Source organism: Vidua chalybeata, chromosome 2 (genome assembly GCF_026979565.1).
Source record: "Vidua chalybeata isolate OUT-0048 chromosome 2, bVidCha1 merged haplotype, whole genome shotgun sequence".
Lineage (NCBI taxonomy): Eukaryota > Metazoa > Chordata > Aves > Passeriformes > Viduidae > Vidua > Vidua chalybeata.
The window spans coordinates 8,733,901-8,761,022 of record NC_071531.1 but is presented as its reverse complement, the minus strand read 5'-3'; the positions used below and the strand labels follow the sequence as shown (position 1 = coordinate 8,761,022).

The following is a 27,122-nucleotide window of genomic DNA, read 5'->3' as shown; positions in this document are numbered from 1 at the left end:
AACAGTTTATATGTATTTGAGTTATGAAACCTTATATGTAGAGATGGTAGAAACCTATTTGAAAGAGAACTGGGGTCATGATTAAATGGTTAACTTATTTCCCAAATGAACGAGAAAAGAAATAGGGTGCTGCAACCTTTTGCTCTCACTTCCTCATGAGAGAAGACGTAGAGGCTGTCCCCGAGAGAGCAGGGCTGCTCTGCACACACATCTCAGGCAGCCATGGGGAACTGGGTGGAGAATGAAGGACTGTCCATCTTCGTTGTTGTAAGTCCAACTTTTATTGTGATTTGTGTCAAGTGAAAAGTTCTACAGAAAGCTGTGCTGAGTAGTTCTCACTGTGCCAGTGAAAGATGCACCTGATTATGCTAAAACTGGGGCAGCAAATGCAGGGAAATGCTTCAAGGGAATCATTTTTAAGGAGCTCCCTGGTATTTCAGTTGCTGTAGGCTTCATTGTTAACTGAGAAATGATCATGTATTAACTTTGCTTTGTTAGAAATACTTTAGTTAAGCAACAACTTTAAAACTCGCTTAACTATGTGCACTTCAACAGAGAAGGCAATTTAAACAATCACCCTCTCTTGCATTTTTATGAACAGAAGTGGGTGCAACTGAAAGCACAGTCTCTTGATATTGTAAAATTTTTATTAATGTCAGATTCAAGAATTTAGAGCAGAGATTCATGAATCCTTCATTAAGACAGCTACTATTTTAATTGAATTTGTTTACACTTTGCATAGAGGGGCTGTAAAAGTAGGTTAAATAATTCTGATCAAGATTTTAAAGTATGGAAAATCCCAGTTGCATTTACAAGTGTTAAAGAGTAAGCAGGGCAGTTCTCCTTGTAGAAAACTGAGTTTATAGTCTAGTGTTTTCTTTTTTTTATGTCACGGTGTAAAGGTATACCACTAGACATATATTATGTGCATATACATATATGTATTAAAAACATATACAAAACCAAAATGTAAGAGCAGTTCAGATGTTGTGGTTACCTTTTGTTAGTAGATGTAAATTTAGAGAGGAAGAAAAAGAAGGTGCAGAGTTTGTATATTTTTGGTGACTGAAATGTGAGCATCTTTATTCCAAGGAGTATTTCTGCTGCTATGAGCAGTCAGTACTTGTACATGACCTTGTAATTTAGGAACATAATCCCAGAGCTGTGGCACTTCAGTGGTTTGAAAGGGAGTGACTGTGTTTGCTGTCACCTTCAGTGACTTGAGGAAGTTGAAATTGCCATGAGGTGAATTCTGGCTTTTTTTTTTTTTTCCCCACCGGAACTGAAATATTAAAAGAATTAATTAAGGGGCCTCTATTTTGCTCAAATAAGGAATTTGGTTTTTGAACCTCAAAGCTATAACAAGGTGAGGGTAATAGGGAAGGAAACTAACAGACATAAAAAAACCAGCTAAAAGGACAGACCACTGGAAACCCTACCCAAGTGTTCTGCTTTAGCCTCTACATCTTTACAGTACACTGAACAGGCAGAGGGTTGTCCAGTGCTTGACAGAAACAGGTCAGACACAATTCCTACTGATGAACTTCAACAAAACAGAAACATGCTGCCAGAGTGTGCCACTGTCACTTTCAATAAGTGTCCTAAGCACTTAATCCTGAGATGAGCTTGGTGTTTTAATGAGGACTTGGGGATTTCCTATATACTGCCTTACCTTGATGGAAATCCCTTCATTTCCCAGTATTTATTTACATTTTCAATATTTGAAATAATCCCAAGTTTTTTTTACAGTGTTATTTGAGCCAAAGAACTAGCAAAATGTATGAGTTAGGAGGAGCAAGGAACTCTAATGCCACCTTTTCTGGGGTTTCTCCCAGTTCTCAGACTTTCTCTGTGTTTTCATACATCACTTAGTAAAACTACTTAGACTGAGTGCAGTGGTACAGATATGTTTAAATATGGGATGTGAAATCAGCCAACCAGCTCCAGGAGGGCAAATATCCAGATTCATTATAACCTTTTTTGCCAGGTGGACTTGTAGCTGCCTGAGAGTTAATAACATGTCTTTCCCTAAAAAGACATGCACCTCAGGATGTGTAAGTGTGAGAAAATTCTGCAGTACAGCTACACAGAAGCCTGCTTTGGAGTAGTCTACATGCTACCAAAGGGCCTGTGTTGAATATTCCCTGGCTGATTTTAGACCCTCTTCTTGAATTCAGCCCTATGTGTAATTTAGCCTATCTAAATTAGACGTCAAGCTTCTTTATCTCAGCTTCCAAGTCTTCCTCTCACATAGGTTAATGTGGCTATGGAACTGCCATTTGGAAGAGTCCCTAACCTTCAATGGTATTTAGAGATTTAACTGGACTCAGAATTAAACACTTGTAATATGTCAGTCCTGATACAACCAACCCTAAACTCCTTGACCTGTGAAAACATTTCAGCTGCACATTGCTGTGTTTTGGTCTATTGCCACTCCAGTTCCCCGTCTTCACAAATCAGAGCCTGTTTATACCAGAAAGATTTCTATCAACCTTGCTGAAAACTTTATACCCTGCAGTACATCTCTCTGTACAAACAGGAGCACAGGGAAGTAACTGACTCTTGTCTGAACTGTGTAAATTCAGATGGAATATTTTCTAACAACAAACTGTAAGCCTCTTGTTTAATTCTCTTTCAGCTTGTGTGGCTGGGCTTAAATGTCTTCCTCTTTTGGTGGTACTATCTTGTATATGATGTCCCACCAAAATTCTTCTACACCAGAGTGCTCCTTGGCGTAAGTACAAGACATTATTATTCTGTCACAGACAATAACACAGCAGTTTTGAATAGTTTTAGCTGATCAAAACTGGATCTAGTGGCTGGAGCAGCAGGCTCATGTAGAAGTCACATGCAAGCAGGTAACTGCAGGCAGATGTTCAGTGCTTCTGAACAGAAAGCTGGCACACAAAATAGAGAGATCCCACTCTAAAGATGTTTTCAGTTAATGATTATGCTCCTAGTAATTAAATTAAGCATTAATTGTGGCTACTTTATTAAGCAAAAGATGAATGAAATATTGCCGTTGAACTGTTGTGCAGTCATTTCTCCTTGCAACTATTTTTAAGAGCATGAATAGTTTATAAAGACATTGGCTCTGAAAAGCAATCATCATTCATATATTCATCAAGAATGTGAGTGGTAGTCAGGTAGTGAAGTGATCCTGGATCCTGGGCTATTCCATGTGATCCAGCTGGTTAGTGCAGCATTATGTGTCCTACTACAAACTTGCTTCCAAAGCTACCACAGGTCACAGCCAATTGACAGGGAAAATCAATTTGTTCACATATTTTAAAACCCTGATCTGAGGCATAAAAAGCAGCCAAAGCTTCAGATTACAGAGCACAGCATTTTGCCGAAGGTTTGCAAAGCCATGGTTTAATTCTACAAAGCATGAAATCCCATTCTGCATATGGCTTCTGGTCTGTGGATCAAATCCTGTGCTTTGCAATCATGATGCAGTTGCCTTTGAAGTCACAGAGACTCGTGCTTGGATAAGCAGAGCTCAGTGTAAAACCAAACAGCTGTGCTCTAAAACCTAAAAGGTCTCAATCAATGCAAGGAGAGCAAATATTATTTTTCTTCCCTTCATTGCATTTTGATTAATATGGTCATTTTTTCTTCATTTTGAACAATTCAAAATTTTTAAATAATTAAGGGTGTAAAGACTAACATTAAGGAGACAGATTCCTAAAAGCTGAGAAAACAAATTTCCCAAGATTTCTTTACTGACAGAGAACTTAAACCACAGATTCCTTTACTGACAGAGAACTTCTCTTATAAGCTGTCCATAACCCCCACCAAGTGAAACCACAGACTCTTTACAGCCTTGGGACACAAAACCTCTACTAATGGCTTAGGTTTACACCTGTGTTTGCCTGTTGAATGCCAGACATGACAGGGAGCTTTTTATACAACCATATTAATTCAAAGCTGAAGACAGGAGGTGTCTGTTTGTCTGCAGGAGTGTGTTCTGCCTGCACATGTGTTTCTGACTTGACCAGAGTCAAGTCAATTCCTTTGAACATTCACAGTGTAAATGTGAACTCCAGATCTCACACTCTTTACCTCTTTACACTCAGTTATGATATAATACATAAATGAAATCTGTGCCTGTCCATGCCCAGGATAATGTCTTAGGTAATGCAATTAATAACAGCTTCTCTCTAATTACAGCGTGCTCTGGCTCTTGCAAGAGCCCCTGCAGCCTGCCTGAATTTCAATTGCATGCTGATTCTGCTGCCAGTATGTCGAAACCTGCTCTCCTTCCTCAGAGGATCAAGTGCGGTAAGATGAAGAAAGAATTTCAAAATTTATGAAAGATATTATCTTTCATACCTAAACAGACTTGCAAATACACCCAGAAACTTTGTCCAAGTTCCCCAAATATACCATATTTTGAGGATGTCCTTTTATGAGAAGCAGATAAGCCTGGAGTTTTGCTATGAGCAAGACTGAGGTCTAATGTCCATGGAGTATCTAGAGCTCTGTTGAGAGTTTAGCTTTGAATTAGTCTCCTTCCCTTTGCAGCTGCCTCCTGGGCATGGTCCTGCCCTGGATGCAAAGTCCATCTTTTGGCTGGCAGAAGCTGTTAGTGCTTGCACACATCCATTGTTTGTCACTGATGCTGCACCCACTTAGAGAGGGAAATTCTTGCCCCTGTCTGTCTTTGCATGCTCAGTCCTTAAGGTAAATGTAGTCTTTTATAGACTTTCAGAATGGGACTTTTTTTCAGCTGGCTCAAAATGACATTCTTTCTTGTCTCAATTGCATTTCCATCTCAGATGAAATAGTTCACAGGCCTTTTGACTTTTTCTAGCTCCCAAATCCAGATGTTATAGACAGCACTGAGGAGCTGACACTAAGGAAAGGACAACTTATCATAAGTGACAGCTGGAGAGGCTTCCTATGATAGTACTGACTCTATCACACTGCCAAAATCTAGATTTCTGGCTATTACAGCAGAAATAATGCAGACAATGCAGGCCATGGTTCAGGGAAAAAGCAATATTCTCCTCAAGTTCATTAATTGTCCTTCCAAATGTATAATGATTTTTCCTTTCTTTCTGGACACTGTTAACATAAACATGATCAACAAACCAGTTCCCAGAAGTTGCTTTTCATCTCTAAACCCAGTATAAATTTCTTAATGCAAATGAGACAGCCTGCAGGGGCTGAAAAGGCAGAGCAGAAGAGGAAGTGATAAAATAGATGCAGTGTTTCAACAGTCCTTCATAAGGGAAGAAAGTGGGATATGAAGCAATAAGAAAAAAACCAGAGACACAATAGGCTGTACTTCCATCTAGTACATGCATCCTCACAATAAGTGTGAATAAATGAGATGTGCCTGCCACATTAAGCTCTTAAATTACATTTATGAGCAAGGCCAGTGCTCTAGCCTTTCTAAGGAATAACACTTAGGAATATAAATTTGGAAATACATGTTAGGCTTTCAGTCTTTTCCTGTAGTCCTTCAGATCCTGAAATGCTACAAAACAGACAGCCATACCCTCCATTCATGTAAAAGGAGAAAGGATAGTAAATAAAGCTGTAGGGTTAAAGTTGTTATTCCCCAGGCAGATCAGAAAATATCAGCCAAAATCCAGAGCTGACTCCTCTGGCTGCAGAAGTCAATAATGAACATAAATTTAGAAAGAATTAATGTTGCTATGGATGAATGCGACTGGAAAATAATGATGAGCCACTCATCATATGAGGCATTTTTGAGATTGCACAGGTGAAAGCAGGCTGGGCATAGGTCTTCTGAGCTCAAAGCAGAGAAAGAGCTGGGGATACATATGGACACTACTGGAAGGCCAAAACCTGATTCCGAGTGTTGAGAATTGTATTCCAGCTGGGACTTCATGCTACTTATCCTGAATTGCTCCTCTCCTAGCATGCACAACCTAACTTTTCCAACCAAGATCTTGGGAAACTGTCCCTCTTTGTATCCAAACTACAGGGTCAGATCTTCTGCCTTGGGCACTGTGGTAGAGTCACTCAGGCTACACCCAGATAAAAGTGAGTTCCAGGCAGGGAGATACAGCTCCATTTCTGCTGGCAGCACACTCTCCTGCTGATAGCTGGGAATGAGGAAGCAAAGGGCTCTGAGGGTGAGCAAGGAGAGCAGGGAGGGGCATCGAATAGGACTCTTAGGCAGCTGGTGTTTGTTTAGCTCCAGTTGCTTTTTTTGCAGTAAATTACACCTCAGGAAAGGATACATTGTAATTTTAGATCTTAAGCAAAACACACATGGCCCAGTGAGCCACTGGCAGTGGCAGTGCTGTGGTGGCCTTGGCACAGGGGGACAGCTGCTTATTCCTGTTGTGCTGCTGTCTCTAATTAGCTATGCTCTGCAGGCAACAACTGTGAGGGTCTATAAGAAAAATCATTTAAATGTCAAATAACTTATTGGAAGAGTAGTGATCTTCCTGATGTATTGGGGTCAAGAAGAAGAAAGAATTGTTCGAACACAGCATTCAAAGGGAATGTACTAAGTCTTGCCCTCTCCATCCTGCCACCCAGAAATCACATGTTACAAAGTTATTTGGTTTTAATTGAAAAGAGAGCTGTGTTGTGTTTTGCATGCCCATCATTGCTGTGTTCACTGTTGACAGTGAGCCCCATGACTGAGGGCGGCTGGAGCCCTCTGCCATTGCTTGGCCTCACTTCCTAGATCAAGTGGTTTTTGCAAGGGAGTCAAGCCCTGCCTCTCTATGCTACATTTTATTCTACAATCTTTTTTTATTGTTTCTCAATATAGGTGATACAAAAAGGCCAAATTTCTCCTGCTTGTTATTGTAGTCTGAAGTGATTGTGGCAGCCCCAGAGTGTTTGCCTCTTGTGAGGAAATACTTGTGGTAGTTTGCACAGTGTTTTGTTCCCTTATCTGGTCAGCAAATGCAATGCAAACATACAGCACATGACAATCATGCCTTTTATTGTGTGGAGACAGCAAATATCAGGTTTACAGGGACTTAAGGTTTTAGGAAAACTCCCTGCAGCAGAATTCATATGGGGTCTGTTAGGAACCCATCATCATTAGTAATGAAAATATTATTGTTTTTCTTGAGAATTAATTTCTTTGGTTTGTATCTGCAGAGACTTTTGCTGGGTTTTTCTGGGGTAACTCCAAAATCAAGTTGTAAGTGAATGCCTGGGAAGTAAACCCAGTATTTCGGGGAAGGAATGCCTTCATATCACTGCCATAGGTGATGTGATTTGGGGTGGGAGCTCCCTGAGACAGTTACACCCAAACTTTGCAGCCTGTTTCTAGATTGTGAACCACAATAGGATCCTGGTGCTGCCAAAGCAGTCACTCTGCCATGGCAGACTGTAATCCCTTATTTTGTTTAAAATATGACATTTAAAACAGATAAGATGTATTCCTTTGTAATACAGGATGTTAAATTTTTTCTCCTTATCAAATACTTTGTTTCAGGGGGATGAATTAAAACAAAATCTGGAATTCCTGTTTACTGAAAGACAGGGTGAAATATTTTTGTCTATATTCTGGAATTCTAAATTTTTCCTAGCAATGCCACCAATTTTCTCAGGCCTTCTGGTTTTGTCCCTACCTTTAAAATGTGTGCACAGACAACACAAATAGTCTTTAAATACCTTTTTCTTTCTACCCAAAGTGCTGCTCTACCCGTATCAGGCGACAGCTGGACAGAAACCTCACCTTTCACAAAATGGTGGCCTGGATGATCGCCCTTCACACTGGTTGGTACTCTAATGTTTCTTTGTTTATTGCTTTCTTGTGTATTTCACATGGAATCCAGGTGGCATCAAAGTTCTTAAGGATATGGGCAGAGACCTGATTTCATTAAAGGAGTCAGTGTGTGCCAAGGCTTAAATCCATTTCCAGATATGTGCCAACTGTCAGAGAGTAAAAGACAAGAAAGAATACTTTTATTTTGAACTGTCAGTACCATTTATGATAGTTTAATAAAGGGTGTTTAGCAATGTCCTGAGAACTGGATATGCTGGATTTAATTCTTGTTTAGACTTACTTCTTATCTGGCAGGTCTGAAACAAATAATATAAATTATTTTTTTAAAAGTATATAAAAAGCTTGGACCTGTTTTGAAGATAAATAAGTATCTGCTTATAGGAGGTGGTTCAAATTTTGAAAAGCATTGTACAATTTTACCCTACAAAAACATATAATGGAATTCATGTGAACACTTTAGGTGGTTTAGGTTTTTGGATGCATTCAGCCCAGCAAGAATATTATTAATGATTATTAGCAAAACTACAGAACAAAGCAGCACTAACAAATATGACTCCAAATAAATCCAGATTCAGTTCTTGGCTCTTTTACAGAAGTCCTGGATGAGGATGATCCTGACAAATAGTTTAAGCCATTCCATGTTTCAGTATCCCATATGTCAGGGTACTACTGCTTGAATTTTTGAAAGCCTTTGTTGAACAAAAATATACTGAAAATTTCCCTTTACTTCTTTCCCTCCCTCACCCAAAAACTGTAAAATTCAGGTGGTAAAATTTTAGCAGTAAAACACATCAGTGATCTGCAATTGTGATGAAGATGGCAAGAGCAGCAGAGCTCTTAAGCAGCAGTTGACAAATGTGACAGAGTTTCAAATGTTACCCAGAACCACAGAGAACTTGTGGTCAATGCTGATTACTTCTTTCCTGTCACTCCTAGCAATTCACACCATTGCACACTTATTCAACGTCGAGTGGAGTGTGCAAGCCCGTGTTGAAGAGAAAGGCACCCTGGCAGCTGCACTTTCTGGCCTTGGAGACAAACCAAAGGAAAGCTATGTCAACTTCTTCAGACAAACCATTGCTGTAAGTGACATCAGACTCTGAAGGGTCATCATTACATTTGTGTAGGTGATCATATAAGAGTATTTGAGTAGAGTGCCTATTTCTGGGGTCCACAGTCTGGGTTTTTCTTGCAGAAAAACCTTGTCGAATCCATTCTTCTATATTTGCCAGTAGTATCATTGCTGAATTTTGGTAGTTGCTGAACTTTGGTAGCACTTTAAACTTTTCTGCCTGAGGATTTCAGAGTAGTTCTAAAACATTATAAGCTACCTATTATAAAACATCTAAAAACATACCCTGTAAAGCAGTGTTCTGACTTACACATGGCACTCAGAAAGGTACACAAAAGTAAAGGGAAAAGTTTTGAAGTTGGGTGGTTTAAGCTCTGGTCAGTGGGGAAAAAGAAAAGAAGGGACTTCCCTACTTATCAGAAGAGCACTGAGCATCCAAACTCTGCGTGAGTTATGAGTTCCACAGCTGTGCAACACCAGAGGAAAGGAGAGTTTTCACTGAGCTCCCAAAATATGGATGTAGGACTCCAGCTCTGAACACCAGAGCTGTGCAAATGTATTCACCTTCCCCAAAGCAGTCATGCTGAGCCATGGCAGAGTAAGAAACCATGTTTGGTGTGTTAATTAACAGGAAACACACTCTCTCTACTTCCAATTACCTTAGTAAAGGTAAATGTGCAGTGCAACAAAAGTGAAGTGGTATTTTGGCATCAAATGACTTAAGGACTTATAACAAGGTAAAGGTTTTGGTGAGGGATGGTTCAACTGGCTGTGCATTGGTGCAACCCCTTCCTTATACCTTAGGTGTGCAATTATTTCACAGAATCCCGTTGGGGGCCTCTATGTGGCTTTCACGTACTTGGCTGGCATCACTGGGGTTGTCATCACACTGGCCCTCATCCTCATCATCACCTCATCCACCAAAACCATCCGGAGGTCATATTTTGAAGTATTTTGGTACACCCATCATCTCTTTGTCATCTTCTTTATTGGCCTTGTCATCCACGGTGCTGGGTGAGTATTTGCACTTATCACAAAATATCTGATAACTACTGAATCTTTATTTAAAGCCCCCCCATGAGTACAGGGACTTGTGTCACTGAGCAGCAGTTGTTTTTGAAGGCACTGATGGGCCAGTAGAGGCTCTGAGAGTCAAGAGGCTCTCACTGGTACTTGTAACAAGCTGTCCTCGCACAGGAGATTTCATGTGACTTTGGCACACTTAAGCTTGCTATCACTCAACTTCTTCTGATATCTTAATTGCAAAGCTCTTTTCCAAGGTTTCTGTTTCTAACTGTGAATTTACCTTTCTCTCCTAAAAGGAATTGCATCACACACATGCATGTAAGGAGATCTCAGTATAAAAATTACATAGAGTCTAGAATTTTATTGGATAATGAAAACTAAAATAATATAGATTTATGTTTCAGGCTTGGATGAACTTATAATATCAGCAGCATTTAAGAATAGATTTTTAGGTGTTTCAACTTAGAAATAGGCATTTGTAAAGTTTTCTAGCTTTCAAATGCCAAACATCTTTTTCTGCTGTTGCTTCATTCCGTATCTTCTTCTGAAAGAGCTGAAAAGGCTAATGAAACAGTTTTAGCACTACACAATCACAATTTTAGCACTTAGAAAAATGAACTTTAGATCCATTTTATAAAACCAAAGAACTGGTGAATAAAGAAAAAAGACTCAAGTATCCAAGCTACATTTAAATAGTTCATAATTACACTACATTACTCATTTTAAAGTTCTCCATGCAATAGAAAGTGTGCTTTAAAAATGCCCAGCAAAAATGACTATTCAAAACCACTTCCTTACAGTCCATTAGTGCCATTAACAAAACAGAAATCAAAGTAAAACAGGAAGAACAAAAATAGAAGGCAGATGGGCATCACCCCCAGCATATTTGTCCATTCCAACTTTCATAACAAGGAAACAGTTTGAGCAAAACTTGTGGAAGGAAAAAAACAAGTGGTTCATGCTTTCTGCAGCAAACATTGTATAGTTACTGACACAATGTCCAAACTTGCCAGTAGTTACTACACGATGCTATCAGAAAGCAAGCATTGCCCTTTCCAGAGATCAGTGGAGAGCATGTATTTTATAAAAGTTTAATTTTTATTTACTTCAGTGTTCACTGTACTCCCACCATCTTAATTGTACTGGAATCAAAAGGCAAGAGTTTGGGCAGCAGTGGTTGTCAGTGAAGTTCAGCTATCCTTTGGAAGCAGATATACATAGGAATATTCTCATCTGTAGAGGGAAGGATGCTTTCCAGCTGTGAGCTCAGTGACCTCACTTACTTGGCCTTCAAGGTAATAATGACATTTTGAGTTCAGAGAAAATATGAGATGGGCTTGTTACAATCATGGAAGGTATCTCAAGGGTGCAGAGATGGATGCCATGGAATGAGTATGAACTGACAGTCTCAAAGCAACGTGTTAGGAAGAGGCATAAATACCAGTTTATCTCAGGGGACAGAAGGCTGTCACACATATTCTCATTAATCTCTACGAACACACATCCTTGTATATACGGAAAGCTGAGTCAAAGGTTAATGATAGCATCAAAGGGGCTGATTCAAGAAAGATGGAGAGAGACTTTTTACAAGAGTACAGAGTAAAAGACAAGGGGGAATGGCTTCAAACTGAGAGTAGGTTTAGATCAGACATTAGGAAGAAATTCTTTGCTGTGAGGGTGTTTGAGGCACTGGCAAAGGTTGTCCAGAGAAGCTATGGCTGCCCCATCCCTGGAATTGTTCAAGGCCAGGCTGGCCTGGACTCTGAGCAGCCTGGTCCAGTGAAAGCTGTCCATGCTCATGGCAGGGGGGTTGGAACTGGATAATCTTTAAGGTCCCTTCCAACCCAAGCCGTTGTGTGATTTAATTCTGTAACTCTACAATAATTCTTGTCTGTTACAAGCTGTTACGGCACTTTTGAAGCACTGATGATGTTTTGTGCATGAGCTCTGCGTCACAGACAAATGTCCCAAATTTCCCAACAGAGTAAATGTAAAGAGGAGAGGGTACAGAGGTGCAGTTCACTCTTTGGGACTTAAAGGAAAACCTTCAGCCAAAAAAGCAGTAATTACAAGGCTATACTGCTGAAAGCTTAATTACAGTACTAGAAAGAGCATCTACACTGACTGATAAGGGGAAATAAGCTTTTTCTTTCTCTTCTACAGGGCACTGACATTGTCAAACCTTGAACAGAGCATAGGGCAAGGCAAAAACCCCCAGGCCCCCTTTCCCTTAAGCAATGGGGTGGGCAGTGGAGGAAATGGGCTCCTCCTATTCCTGTAACTCATCCCAGAGGTGGCTCAGCTGAACTCGTTGTCATTAGTGGGGAAGTGAAGTGTAACTGCTGATGTTCCTGCAAATTGCAACTCGTGATGCTGCTGGGACAGTGTCACTGCTTCCCTTTATTTTTCAGACAGGATATTAATCAAACATTTAATGAAGAAGAGGTTCATTAGTAATATTTATGAGCAATATCTCTCAACCTTGTGCAGAGGTTTTGTAAAAATCCTCTGAAAAATCTGTCACACAAAGCTAGGCATGCATATGGCTTAGGTACCATGGGGGTTTTGAAATATCAGAAATGTAGTCTAGTCCATAGAAGCTGAGCTAGAAAAGAGAAAGAGAAGTCATGGGGAGAAGATACCAAAGAATCACGTTGGCATAAAACTGAACAGCCTGATCAGAGGCAGACTGTCTCTAGATCCAGCAGATCTTAATCTGAATTTTTCTACTAAGATCCTGAGGTTGGCAGAACTCCAGACAGAGGCAGGAAATAGTGAAAAAGAATAAGCTTTTGCCCCTTGAAACTGAAAGTACCTCTCTGCAGCAGTTCTGCTACTGGAAATACAGCTGTACTAGATCATTCAGGATTCTTTATTTGTTACTAAAACAAACAACAACAAACTAATAAACAAAGAACCAACCAAGCAAGAAAATTGAGGCCAGATAATCAGCTGATGCAAGCTGCTGTAGCTGCAATAACTGCTTGTGTCAAAAGCATCTGTATTCATTCACAGCACCTGAACAGCTGCTCCACAGCATTAGAGGGAGAGGAGGGGCCAAAGGAAGAATGTGTGTTGGAAAGGGATCTCCAAATTTCTAAAATAAACAGCAGAAATGGTCTCTGTAGTGGTCAGTAGCAAATTGATTACTTGTCCATTCCAGATTTTGGTTGTTTTGGTTGTTTTATTTCTTTTGATCAGTTTTTTTTATTTTTTTTAATTGAAGAAAAAAGTAGGCTAACTCAGAAAAGAATGAAGCTTTCTATTTGTGACCACATCCTGGAAGTGGTAATGGACATAACTCTCAGTTCTTCACCTAATCTTGAAATCAGGATTTTATCCCACAAACTTCCCTCCCCATTTTTATTTCTTTAACGGTAATTTTGTGGGTAGATTAGAGCAGTAAATCTGTATCAAATCTGTAGCAGTGCAGAAATCGACAACTCCATATAAATAGAGTAGTACAGAAATAGAATAACAATAAGGAACAGATGCTTTCATTTTAATTTTAATTGCTTTAATGATCTTTACTTTTTCCCCAGTCGTATTGTACGGGGACAGACAGCTGAAAGTCTGGCTGAACACAACCCAGAGATCTGCTACAAGAACTTCAGTCACTGGGGCAAGAGTGAGGATTGTCCAATCCCCCAGTTTTCAGGGAATCCTCCTATGGTAAGAACAGCTGGCTTGTGTGTGAATTCAATTGAAAATATTTACAGTTTTCTATTTTTTATTAAATTGCATAGAAAACCAGTCATATAACCCTCAGCACTTTTCAGTGGCAGCTTTCTTTGCATGAAGCAAGAGATTTGGACACAGTGGGTTGCAAGCTGAAATGGACTCCAGACAGACTACACACTTCCAGTGTGCTGTAAAATAAGCACAGTTCACAGACAAAGCAAAAGAGCAATTGGTATCTGAGAACTTTTTATCCAAAAAGTAAATTGCAAAGTAATGGCTCCTGGGGATATCTAGAAAGTGCTATAATTCTCATAATAAATAGTTTAACATTATTAATGGATTAATGATCATTGGCAAGAAAATAAGCCCTGGAATTCACCCCTGGAAATGTGAATTTGAAACTTCAGCTTTTATTGACTAACCAGGCTGTTTTTTCTTTCACATTTCAGAATGACCTGTTAACAGAAACCACATCTTTTCCTGTAGTAACACAGACCTGAGTCAATAATACCTTAATACCACATTTCACTTCGTTACATTCTTCTTTAGACAGAGACAAAATTACTTGCAGGAAAATACCTTGCTGTAACTCTAGTAGAAACTAAAAAGCCAGCTGCAACACTCAACAGAGAAAGAAATTCCCTCTCTGACCAGAATTCTGAAACTGTCATATAGCTTAAGGATTCCCAAATCTGGTTATTAAAGAACACAGATTACTTGAACTTCACCTCTGCTTATAGAATTTCCAGGATTTGATTTGATCTAAGTTGCTATCTCGTCGAGTGGAAGGTGTCCCTGTCCACAGCAGGGGGTTGGAACTAGATGATCTCTTCCAACCCAAACCTTTCTATGATTCTGTGATCTTCACCAGCTGATTTGTTTTCTTCTGCTTACAGACATGGAAGTGGGTGGTAGGTCCCATGTTTCTGTACCTGTGTGAGCGGCTGGTGCGGTTTTGGAGGTCACAGCAGAAGGTTGTTATCACAAAGGTAAGTGCTGATGCTGCACTTAATACCAGGCAAAGCATCACCTTCTTCTCCAAATGCTGCAGCAAAGGCAGAGGCTCCTACATACCCAAGTTATCAGTGGAAGGAATGTTCTGACTGCTGTCATGATGCCAACATCTAACATCCAAATGTAGCCTCTAAAAGTGAGAAAGAGGAGGAAGTTAGCTAAGGCACAGGACTGAATCTTAGGAAAGAAATGGATTTTCTTTGTATTGGGTGAAAAAACCCACAGTGTAGAAATTCTACAGACTTGAGACTAATTTAAGACACAGAACAAATGACCCCTGAAAACAAGTTAAGAACATGTTTTCTATGTATCCAAATCTAATGTTGAGCTTCCATTCCCATGGTGTGTTGCAGAGATATAAACACTGATCCTGAAATTATGACAGCTGAATTAGAATAGAACTAAGCTCAAACATATGATAACTATCCTGGCTTTTCCCAGTTCAAATCATAGCAGGGTTTGGGGGATGACATTAGGTGTTTCTACTGTGCTCTATAATGATGCTGACACATTGGAAGGCTCCCAAATATCTGTGTGCTTTTGATAATTTTGCCAAAATCTCCTGTGAGCCACTTCTAGACTATATTTCTATGGTGTCTGTTTTGTGCCCTGTTGGCAGAAAATTTCCTTCACAGTCCTAAACACCACAGTTAATACCTAAATTAAGAGATAGAGAGACTTGATTCTCCCTCTTGCAATTCTCTTTTGAAAAATGAAAATAATTTTGGCAGACAACTTAGGATTAAAAATTAGAGTGACAGAATTACTGGTTTTACTTCTAGAAGATTGTTTCTAAAGAATAGCCAAGGTCCCACCCAACTAAAACAAGAAAACATCCATTTTCAGTGGTACTACCTATCCAATATCTGTAGGATAGCCTGTGCTTTTGCCCCTGTATTTACAATCAGGCCCATTAATTCTGTGCTCTGTGCCACTGGGTAAGGTCCATCTGGAATTAACAATGTGCTCACAGAGATCTGGTGATGTGTTACAAGATGTGCCAGCCTGGCCTGTCCCCTTTGGAGTGACTGCAAGTATGGTGTGAGAAAACACTTCAACCAAAATATCAGCATCCTCTGCAGGTTTTCATCTGCCTGCCAGGTGCTGTTGCTCACTCTCTCTCTGCTGGGAAGAAGGTTTCACCTGCTTTCCTTGCTCTCACAGCAGAAATGATGTTAGTGATGGTGGATGTAAATACATCAGTGAGATACATCAGTGAAGACAGACATTTTCTTTTCCTTATTTTTCCCTTTGCCCTTCTCACTGTAGGTGGTCATTCATCCCTTCAAGACAATTGAACTCCAGATGATGAAAAAAGGCTTCAAGATGGAGGTTGGACAATACATTTTTGTCAAATGTCCAGCAGTCTCTAAACTGGAATGGCATCCATTTACACTGACTTCTGCTCCAGAAGAGGATTACTTCAGCATTCACGTCCGTATCGTAGGAGACTGGACAGAGGGCTTGTTCAATGCCTGTGGGTGTGATAAACAAGAATTCCAGGAGGCATGGAAGTTGCCCAAGTATGTACAAAGAGTCTCCATGGTAAAATCAAAAAACAGCTATGGCAGTTTAAATATTGCTCAAGCAAATACAAACATTAAATGGTGACACAGATGTGGGTCTTAGGTGCTCTTTGCAGTTTTTTTCTATCAACTCCACCTCTCCATTTGTTGACTAGTATTCAGTCCAAATATGCATGACAGCAGAAAAATACCTTTTAACTGTAATTTTAAATGGTGTTCATAAATATTCACTACTGATTTAATTTACTTTCAATTCCAGGATAGCTGTGGATGGCCCCTTTGGAACAGCAAGTGAGGACGTGTTCAGTTATGAAACTGTGATGCTGGTTGGAGCTGGAATAGGGGTCACCCCCTTTGCATCTGTCCTCAAGTCTGTCTGGTACAAATACTGCCATGATGCCACCAACCTAAAGCTCAAGAAGGTATTGTGTCCTCTTTCTCAGACCCCTGTAACTGTTCAAAGGCCAAGAGCCCAAATCGAAGCAGGCACAGCAAAGGTGATCTGGCTCCAGGCATGCATGAATCCTAAAACAAGGAAGAGTCCTGTTGCCTCTCAAGGTTAGAAGGAGGAAAAACAGGAGGATCTAAAGCAAAAATATAATGAAAGGAGAAATCGTCTACAAACCAAATCACACATGCTAATCCTGACTGTGGCCCTGGGGATTTCCAGTTGCACTGGAAATGGTGTTCATCTACTTGGGAAACACAAAGTTCAAGGCACTAATACAGCCTGGGCAAATATTGCATTCCTTCCCCCAGCACAAAGAGAAAGTTTTTTTGTAAGAAGAAGAGCAATGGCAGCATCCTCCTCTCCCCTCCTGCCCTTGGAAACTCCCTGTGCAGAGGTGTGGGGTCACACTTTGCAGTTATGGTCTTATTCAGAGAACAGAACTGGTTTTTTTACCTACTTTATCTTGCTTGCTAGCAGACAGAAAGCAAGTTCACCTCTAAATCATTTATTTATGTCTTAACAAACTGTTTTACAAGGAGATAAGTGGGGAAACATTGCAAATTAAAATTGTGGAAAAGAAACAGGAAGATATTTCCTTGTTCTTGCAGTCAGTCATTCAGCTTTATAACCCTCTCAGCATCAAAATTCCTGATTAGCTTCAATAGCATCCTACCCATCTACTGAAGTGTTCAGGACATTTTTTACAAGAAGTCTATAATCCTCACTCTGTCAGCAGACATAAACCTGGAAAACATAAGTGCCTGTGTTCCCTGACAGCTCGTTCTTGTCTCTTCCAGATTTATTTTTACTGGCTTTGCAGGGATACTCATGCCTTTGAATGGTTTGCTGACCTCTTGCAATCTCTGGAGGCTCAAATGCAGGAGAGGAATAACGCAGAGTTTCTGAGCTATAACATCTACCTTACAGGCTGGGATGAAACTCAGGTAACCACACAGTGGAGGATATCACTGCCATAAAACTGAGGTTAATGTCAGAAAATTTGTTTTCATAACTATTCAAATGGTCTTTTATCCTGGGCATCCATCTGGCTCTCAGAGGTTTTGTGTGCAGACAGGTGTTATCCATCAGGAGTTACATGGGATCAGCTGTTAATGTGCACTGATTTCCTTTCTGGTTTCCTCTGGTTGTGCTCTGTGGGAAGCGGGCTTTGTTCACAGGAGGAACCTCAGCTGACCATGTACAAGTCTCTAAAATGGCTGATGCTGCCTAAAGCATGTAACTAAGACCTTTAGGAACCAGGGAAGCCAATGCACAGAGCTTGAACCATAGCAGCATATTTATTTCAGGGCTCATGAGTTCTCTGGTCCTGTGCTGGTAGGTTTCTGTGGGGATGCAAAGGAGCAGACACTTGAGAATGTGGGATTGAGTCAGGAAAGGCTCTCACTCTTACTTTTAGTGATGCTTTATATTACATTTATCTCACCATTGCAAAATTCACCATGTGCCCAAAGTGCTGTAGCTCAACTAGAGAGACAGGGAGGGGGAGCAGCAAGGAAGTTATCACATATGCAGTGTCAAAAAAAAGGAAGGAAAGAAGAAAAGTCCCACAGTTTTTTCCTTGGGGATAAAGTTACTTGGAATTTTTTTGTCTCATATAAAAGGACTACAGAACTCTGTAAGGCCTGAGCTTATTCCTTTAACCACATCTTCTCTCCCGTGCTTTACCTAACTTAGCTGGTCTAGCTGGAAGTTACACAGGCAAGACCTCCTCATATGGATCAAACCTTCCAGAGAACAAACTGGCAGGATTTCATTATGGTCAGGAGAGTCCTGTTATTGTATTTGAAGGGAAAGGATTTTTTAATTTGCAGTCCTGTCTTAGAGTTCTTAGACTAAACCTGTTAATTGGAAAAAAAACCCTACCATTAATTGCTGTGTTCAGTGTTTCATAGCTTTAACTCCTGAGATCACCCAGTCTGGGGAGAAGGAAGGGGTAGACACTGATAGTCAGGATTTTATCAGTCTTAGCTTTCCTTGCAAAACACCATAAATTCCATAATCTCATTAGGGAAATAATTCAGTCAGTATTGACATTATTATTTTTTAACCAGAACACAATGCTGCTGTATTTATCTGTCCTTTGTCTTTCATTTCCCACAGGCCACTCACTTCGTAGTGCATCATGAAGAAGAGAAAGATGTGATTACAGGACTGAAACAGAAAACCTTGTATGGAAGACCTAACTGGGAAAATGAGTTCAAAACAATTGCGGGGAAGCATCCTGGGTAAACCTTTGCAAATTTATAGTGTCTGGGACTTCCTCTATCTAATGGCCATACACACCATACAGCACAATCTTGTTCCTTTGGCTGATAAAGTTTGAGGAGCATTTTTTTTCCCCTACTATCTCCAGGTATTTTCTGTTCTTTTTTCAGCCGTGGACATGACCTATGATCTTGAACAAATTATTTTGACCTACAGTTTTTTTGAAAATCATTCCTTTTTCACAAGATACTTCTTGGATTGTCTAATTACTAGCAGAAGATATAGGAAAAAACGAACCCTATTCTTCTAGCTGAAGTAAATAGGAATATCAGATGGTGTCTAAACACCTCCAAAACCACTTTCTACCTCTAGAAACCAAACCTGAACATGGATAACCTTTAGCTAGCTACCCAAAATTTGCAGGAAAAAAAACAGAATAGCTCCTCTCAAGAATTTGTGCTGTAAGCTCTTTGAATCTCTATTTCTTTGATTCAGTGAGGTCAATAAACCTGTCTTCACTGACTAAGGCTGAGCTGAGATTTAGCCCAGCATTTGTTTTAGAAGCAGCAATAAGTTTGAAGGGGTTATAAGGTTTAGGGGATAGACATTCACTTCTACTTCAGTTCCTGTAATTGGGAAAAAACCTTGCATCTATAGAACATAAAAATGATTTACATGGAGAATATCCAGCTGCTCCATACCTAGTTCCTGACCATATTTTCATTTTCTTAACAGCTCCAGAATAGGTGTTTTTCTCTGTGGCCCTGAGGGCCTGGCTGACACACTCAACAAGCAGAGCATCAGCAACTCAGAAGCTGATCCACGAGGAGTACACTTCATTTTTAACAAAGAAAATTTCTAACTCCCAAGCAGGTGGGAGTCATTAAAAGCAAAGTCTAAAGACTGAATCTATGTTTCTGTTTGGAGTCTGGGAAGGACAGCCCAGCTTCTAAATTTCAGCTACACTAACGCAGGTCCCTTTGTTTCTTGGGAATTATTTTGGCTCTGTGGTAGAATAAAAGAGTCAAGTTCTACCTTTGGGAAGTTTTCACTGCCCTCCATGTGCTGGCTATTTAGTAGAAATCTGTTTTCTTTGTGTGAGGGGATTTCCCCTCAATTAACTGCCTTTATCCTCCTATTATTTGCCACACTGCTGAGGAGTGGAAGCTGCCATTTGCTTTTGGGAGCAAATTCACACCCATAAAGCTTAGTGCTATTAAATAATAAAGCATTCTGGCATAATGCTTGCTATTAGGAAGCAGCTTCTCCTGGCTGCAGCCAGTCCTTGGAACAAGGGCAGCTGGAAAAGGGTGACTAGAAGAGGAAAACTCCTTACAAGAGGAAAACTCCTTTGTACACCAACACCTTCCAGGCTTCCAACATAAGTCGTAAACATCCTCTCCAAGAGAGAACACATGCAGCTGAAAAGAAGCTGCTTCTCCTCAGGAAAATGAAGAACTGAAAAGGAACCACATGGGCTTCTGAGAACCAGCCCAGCTGCAGAGGGGTGACAAGGACAGGTTCAGTCCAAGTCCTGCACCTGGTGTGTGGGTCACTGCTCGGCTGCTTTGGACATCCTCACTTCCACATCTTCAGGCTCACGGTGCAGGGAGCCATACAAGAAGGGGTTCTGTGTTTCCAAGGCTGCCATTTCTGGTTTTCAAGGCTGAAAAAAGCTGTTGCTGAATGGTTTTAATGGGTACTTTCTGAAGACTCTTAGATGCAAACTGTGCCTTTGGCCCTGTTGCTCAGCTGTTCCTTTTTGATGGTGAAACAGGCTTTGAGAAAGCAATGGTCACTTCATTCACAGTTATGGAATAGCTGTGAGTAAAGTTTCTGATGTGCACAAGACTCCCATACACAGCACAGTGCCTCTGTGTGGACATTACAGGTAGCAGGTTCTTAAAAACAAAAACAAAAACAAAAAACAAAAACAAAACAAAAACAAAAACAAAAACAAAAAAACAACCAAAAAACCCCCCCCAAAAAAAACAAAACAAAAAAAAAAAAAAAAAAAAAAAAAAAAAAAAAAAACACCAAAAAAGGAACCAAAACTTTTAATACTGGCAAGAGAGGAAAAAAAAAGGTATTAAAGCCGGCAGCATACGAAAAAAAAAATTGAAAAAGCAGGTGCAAAAGCTTTTGAAAAAGCCACAGTTCAGTATACCATGTCTTCTGTTCATCCCAGTTGACTGCTTTGTGACTTTTAAACTCCACAGCCAAGCCCTGCAATAGCTCCTGCACAGCACAAGACCTTCCTGGCAGGTTCTTGCAGCCACAGAAGAAAGCTGTGGTCTCCTGTAATTTCAGACAGCTTTGTGCAGCCATCTGGTTGCATGTAGCATATTTTACATCTCAGCTTGCCAGACAGGATATGTGTTCTCCCTTTACAGCATTTAAAAATGTTATTCAGGCTCTGAATGCTACTTCAGAAAGACAGCCAACCATTTCCTATTTATTAATATCAGTTATCAACAAATGTTGGCAAAGACCAGCTCTTGGTGGGGAATTTTACAGTTATTTCCCTTAGAAAAGCCATATTCAAATCCACATAATTCTGTCTGAAACACATCTATTAAATCATAACAGAACATAAGTATAGCCAAAGAAACTTCTTCTGTGGAGTAAACATTGCTACTAAAATATAATTAGGGTCTCATGCTGTGCAAAGAGCACTGAAATATTTGCCTTTGATTTTAATGGAAATGCGATCAGGCTTTTATAATCGTATAAAGTGGCCAAAGAGGAATTGCAAGGGGTCACATGGAGACGGTATATTTATCATAAGAAGAGTCTTGGAGAGGTGTATTTTAATTCACCTTAACTTTTCTATACATTGCCATGTTTGTTCTTAAAATGTCAAGGATCTTTCCTTATTCAGTCAGTTGCAGTGGCATTTCCTGACCAGCTGCACACTTGTACCAGGGTCTGTCAACTTGAACTCAGAAATAGTAATTCTGTGTTTATTAATAAATCATTGTCTTCCTACAACATATGAAAGAATAAGTGAGAGTTTCTCAGGTTTTTTTCAAAAGTTAGTTATATTAATCCTGCTAAAATAGCAAGCCATGCACAATCAGTTATGGTCTGAAGATGAACATTTTCTTAAATCTAGGGTACAAGAGTGAAATAAATAGCAGTGAAATACAAATATAAGAAACAAACTAGTTTGAGTCCTAAGGGCAGTGGGCTACAGGTGAGCTTAAAGGACACTCCTTTTTTGTGGCCAAATGCCATTGCTTGCAGTCTGACCATTGCTATCAGCTGCGCCTCTGGCTGAAAAATTCCTTCTTCTGTGTATTACAAAGTGTACTGAAGTCTGATCTCTGCTTCAGTGCCAAAAAATTACCTACTCAAATGACAAATGTTCTGCTGAGGGCAAGAAAAGCCAGTTGTTGGATTATTAAAATAACTGTTTCAACTAATGGAAGCAGTTAGGAATTAAATTCAAAGTTCACTTATGGCTTCAGCCTGGGACATTTTCCTTCCCTTCTTATACAATATTTTCTCTGTCTTCCCATATGTAGTCATCTGAAATAAGCAGTTAGTTAATTCCTCAATATCCTCACTCTCCAATCCACTATAGTTGGGCTTACATTTAAAGACTGTGACCCCCTGGGGCACTGAGCAGCTCTGGCTCCCACTGGCCTCACCTTTTCTTTGGAAACTGGAAGGGGGCTTTGGAGAGGACGTGGAACTGGGCCATACTCAGATGATGTATTCAAGCAAGAATTTGATAGGAGTGGATCTCATCTCTCACACCCCAACTTCCTTCTCTGCTCCCTACTTGCCAAATGCAAATATGGGCAAATGAAATCCAAGTTTTCCTCAGTTTCAGGCTACAAAAAAAGTGCTACTGTGCCTGACCACCATAATGGTGGAAACCAACCCAGCTGCAAAACAGGTCTTCCTCTTCAAAGTCTTGTAAGACTTTCCCTGCTGGGTGGGGATTTTCTGCCTTTCAGTTCTCAGGTGGTGGGTTAAACTAAATTAGAAACAGAAAAAAACAAAAACTAACAAAAAGCTGCCTGTGAAACACGAGGTATTTTTGAACAAAAAAAAAAATAATGTTCAGGTCTCATATGGCACTTTTTCTGAGGACCCTGCTCTCTTTTGGAGTGCTCTTAGCAAGTTGACGTTGACTGCTTATATTTTTTAATGTTTCAATGAGTTTCTTGTAGAATGCAGAGCCAGGTGCCTGAACACATAGTTATATCTGCTCAATGGAATTTAGGAGCCTATATTAAGATGCTACAGTTGTAAACGTTGGCAGGATCATGATCCTCATGCCTGACTGTGTAAAACAGCATCAGTTGCACATTCACAAGCCAGAGCAGTTACTTGTCGTGAACCAGACATTCAGTTTTGCATTTGGTACAGACCTTAACAACCTACTGCTCTCATTTACATTCACCACACACAGACCAGCCCAAACTAACAGCAAAATTAATCACAGTGGAGTGGAAAATTGTGGAAAGACTCGCTGAAAGATTACAAATGCTTTCCAGTCCCATTGTGCACCTCCACTGGCCCCATTCCCTCCCTCTCCTGTGGTACTCTTCTGCCTGGCAAACTGGTGACTTTCTGCCTAGAGAGATACCACTGATTTCTCTCTGTCCATTTCTTCCACCAATTGCTGCTGCCCCAGCTTCACCTCTCATTCCTTCCTTCTCTCAATCTCTGCAAATTTCCTTTAAATCTCCAGCTCCCACAATGTTTTTGCCAATGTTTTAAGTGCTTGTGACCAACGCAAGTTCAGGGAGAGGCACAAGGGCTTCACCCCAAACCACTGCAGTGCTCATCTCACAAAACGTGGTTCTGCTGCAATCTCCCCTGTCACTAAAAACAGACCAGGGCAGTAGCCACCTCTGAATTGACAAACCAGACTGCTTTGGACCTCTCCAATAATATTTTCTCCTAGTGCTTAATGATTTTAATGTTAAATTCTAAAATGAAAGAAATTTATGAGCTGTTGTATTCTAGATTTTTCAGCATATGTGAGTCAATTTTTGTACATTGATCCTGTAAAAAAAGCCTTGCATTTGACTTGATATTTAATATTCATTGTTCAGAAATTAGGGAAATGGCCATAAAAACCACCTCACTGCCCCCCAAAATACTGAGCCACCTTGCAAATAGTTATCATAGCTGGAGGAAGGGAAGTAGGAAGGAAAGGCCAGTGAAGGGAGAATCAGACCATGTGTCTCCTTTAGAAGAGATGTTTTCTTATTCTAGAAGCAATCTATAAAGCAAAGTGTCCTGCAAGTAACTCTTTTGTTGATTTTGTTTTATACTTGTAGGTCAACTGTGTTTAGGGCCAGAAAATATGCAAATACCATTCAGCCTAGGTTTTTTGACCTTCAGAACCAAAAAATTGCAGAGACGTGTTTGGTCAAGTCATCTTTGAAGTGTAGATACTTCTTGTGTTGATTTTGTCTTTTTTATGCTGCTGTGAGTTAGACTGGGCTGTGCAGAGGTCTGGGATCCGCACTGTGGCTCTGTAAGATTCTCTTTGAATGATGGAGAACACTCATAAAATTCAGGTGGAATTTTCCTGGGTGCAGAAATGGCATAAGGAAGAGCAATTGCTGTAATCTTCTTGTAGTTAACAGGCCAAAATGTAGCTGTCAGTACCAGAGTAAATAGCAGGGCATTTTGGCACAGAAATTGTCCAATTTCATATCACAGACTCTTCGCCTCTATACACCAAAGGGTTTTCTACCCTGCAATGCCATGGAGCCAGGGCATAAGTGAATATCCCTGCAGGACAACCTAAGGCTGTACTAGTTCCCATGAGCAGTTAATGAAGGCAATTGCTGCTGAGGTTTTATCCCCCTCTCCGCTTTTTTCTCATACTTCTCTTTCATCTGAGGCAACCTATGCTAGCTCAAGCCTCTCTGCAGGTGGTGAATTCACTCAAGCCCTCTGAAACCTTACCCTTGCTCAGACAGCAGAAAGGAAATAATCAGCAAAGACTGCAAGCCAACTGTGAGAAACAGTTTCTAAAGTGAATTCCCCTGAGGAGACAGAAAAAGAACCGTGTGGGCTGTGAGCAGCCATCTTCTGACTCAAAATGATGAAAGTTCTCTCAACAACTGTTAGCAATTCATGCAATACTCTCTCTGTAATAGGGCTGCAAATGGTTAAGTTAATAAGTGGATCACTGTCCATCACTCTTGTTCATCTCACATGCATAAATTAATGACTTGATACCAAAAACCTATCGCTACAAGCCAAAGGAAATGATGATAAAACCTGTGTACAGAACAGCAACACAAGTTGCAGTGAAATTCTGCTTACAGAGGACAAACTGATGCTCAGTGTCCCAATTTTATCTTGTATTCACTTTACAGGAAACCTCTGAAGATTATAGTCTCTGCTGCAGTTGTTGCTGCACCTGGAAAGAGCCACTTCCCTGGCATTTCACATCCTCTGAGGCAGGCAGCTGAGTCTGTGTTGCAAACTTAGCCAGGGAATCTTGCATCAAGTTAGTCATTGTTGTTGGCAATGTAATGAATGTCCCATTGCCTGTGCTTGCATGAATCTGTCAGATGATCAGCTGGTACCACTGTAAAAGCCATCACACTGAATGAACTGACTGTCTGGGGAATGCAGCTTTATTGTGTAGCCTCACACCACTGCCTGGGGCATTCCAGCAGCTGTTCCCCAAGCAAACACTCTGAACCCCCCAAGCTCTCCTCCTGGGTAACCACAGTGATGTGAGTGGTGGCCTGAGCATTGCAGTACAGAGCCAATGTGTCAGTGTATTTACAGCATTTCCCACTGTTCCTTGTTTATAGCCTGCAAAAAGACAATATCCTATAAAAGCCCTTTATGCACTGCTGCCCTCTGTAAGTGCTTTATGCTCTAAAACCTCCTGTGGTGGTGGGGTGGTTAACTGTGAGTGAGCAGGGTACAGGTAGCAGTGACAGATTGGAGAGGAGATCTTTGTAGAAACATCTGAGGAAGGACCTTGAAGTGAGATGATCACAGAATTATTTGGGTTGGAAGAGGACCTTGAAGATCATCTCATTACAACCCTTCTGTCATGGTCAGGGACAACTTCTACTGGACCAGCTTACTCAGAGTCCAGTCTAGCCTTGCCTTGAGCACTTCCAGGGATGGGGCAGTCACAGCTTCTCTGACAACTCGTCCCAGTATCTTACTACCCTCACTGTAAACAGTTTCTCCTTTATGTCTAATCTAAACCTACCATCTGTCAGTTTGAACCCATTCTCCTTGTCCAGTCACTCCAGGCTCTTGTTAAGAGTCTTGCTCCATCTTTCTTGTGAGCTCCCAACAGGTACAGGAAGGCCACAATTAGATCACCCCAAAACCTTCTCCTCTCCAGGCTGAACAATCCCAGTTCTCTCAGCATTTCCTCACAGCAGAGGTGCTCCATCCTCCTGGATCATCTTGGCGGCCTCCTCTAGGCTCTCTCCAAGGTCGATGTGTGTGTCCTGGTGGCCAAGAAGGCCAGTGGCTCCTGGCCTGGATCAGGAATGGTGTGGCCAGCAGGAGCAGGGAGGTCATTCTCCCCCTGTACTCAGCACTGGTGAGGCCACGCGTGGAGTGCTGTGTCCAGTTCTGGCCCCTCAGTTTGGGAAGGACGTTGAGACACTTGAGCTCGTCCAGAGGAGACAACAAGGCTGGTGAGGGGCTGGGAACACAAACACTGTGAGGAACGACTGAGGGAGCTGGGGGTGCTCAGCCTGGAGAAAAGGAGACTCAGGGGTGACCTCATCACTCTCTACAGCTCCCTGAAAGGTGGCTGTAGTCAGGTGGGGTTGGTCTCTTTCTTCAGGCAGCAACTGACAGAACCAGAGGTCACAGTTTCAAGCTGTGCCAAGGGAGATACAGGTTGGATATTAGGAGAAGCTTTTTTACAGAAAGGGTGATAAAATGCTGGAATGGTCTGCCCAGGGAGGTGGTGGAGTCACCATCCCTGGAAGTGTTTAAGAAAAGACTGGATGTGGCATTCAGTGTCATGGTTTAGTTGAGGTGTTAGGACTGGGTTGGACTCGGTCTTGAAGGTCTCTTCCAACCCAGTGACTCTATGAATTCTGTGATGTCCTTCCTGTGCTGGAACCCCCTGTGCTGGACTCAGCACTGCAGGTGGGGTCTCAGCACTGCAGAGCAGAGGGGCTGAATCCCCTCCCTCACCTGCTGCCCACGGTGCTGCTGATGCAGCCCAGGCTATGGCTGGCATGATGAGTCTGAGCTTCTGAGACTGGGTAGAAAAAAACAGCATCCCTCAACTGTTCACACTGCATGAAAAATCTGCATTTCTCAGATGAGTCAGAGGATGATAGATACAGGCAACTGACTACAAGTTGCCTGACAAGAAAATTTACAGACACACTTGTATTTATGTAAGCAACAGAAACCAGCCCC

At 41.0% G+C, this 27,122-nt stretch overlaps 1 protein-coding gene across 1 annotated transcript; it reads left to right on the top strand.

Annotated features, from left to right (window-relative positions):
• The first annotated feature begins 221 nt into the window (after window positions 1-221).
• On the top strand, window positions 222-20,648 carry LOC128783788 (cytochrome b-245 heavy chain). The gene is made up of 13 exons (XM_053934852.1): window positions 222-267; window positions 2,639-2,734; window positions 4,174-4,284; window positions 7,638-7,722; window positions 8,669-8,814; window positions 9,628-9,818; window positions 13,373-13,502; window positions 14,408-14,500; window positions 15,795-16,048; window positions 16,311-16,473; window positions 17,300-17,446; window positions 18,624-18,748; window positions 19,464-20,648. Exons 1-13 carry the CDS (start codon window positions 223-225, stop codon window positions 19,588-19,590), a joined length of 1,713 nt encoding a protein of 570 aa, XP_053790827.1. The 5' UTR covers window position 222; the 3' UTR covers window positions 19,591-20,648.
• The last annotated feature ends 6,474 nt before the right edge of the window (window positions 20,649-27,122 follow it).

Excerpts from the sequence above, each read along its gene's own strand:
- LOC128783788 (XM_053934852.1), top strand. The coding sequence starts at position 223 with ATGGGGAACTGGGTGGAGAATGAAGGACTGTCCATCTTCGTTGTT. Across the intron at positions 8,815-9,627 it reads TCTTCAGACAAACCATTGCT|AATCCCGTTGGGGGCCTCTA; the intron begins GTAAGTGACATC and ends ATTATTTCACAG. Across the intron at positions 16,474-17,299 it reads CCAACCTAAAGCTCAAGAAG|ATTTATTTTTACTGGCTTTG; the intron begins GTATTGTGTCCT and ends TGTCTCTTCCAG.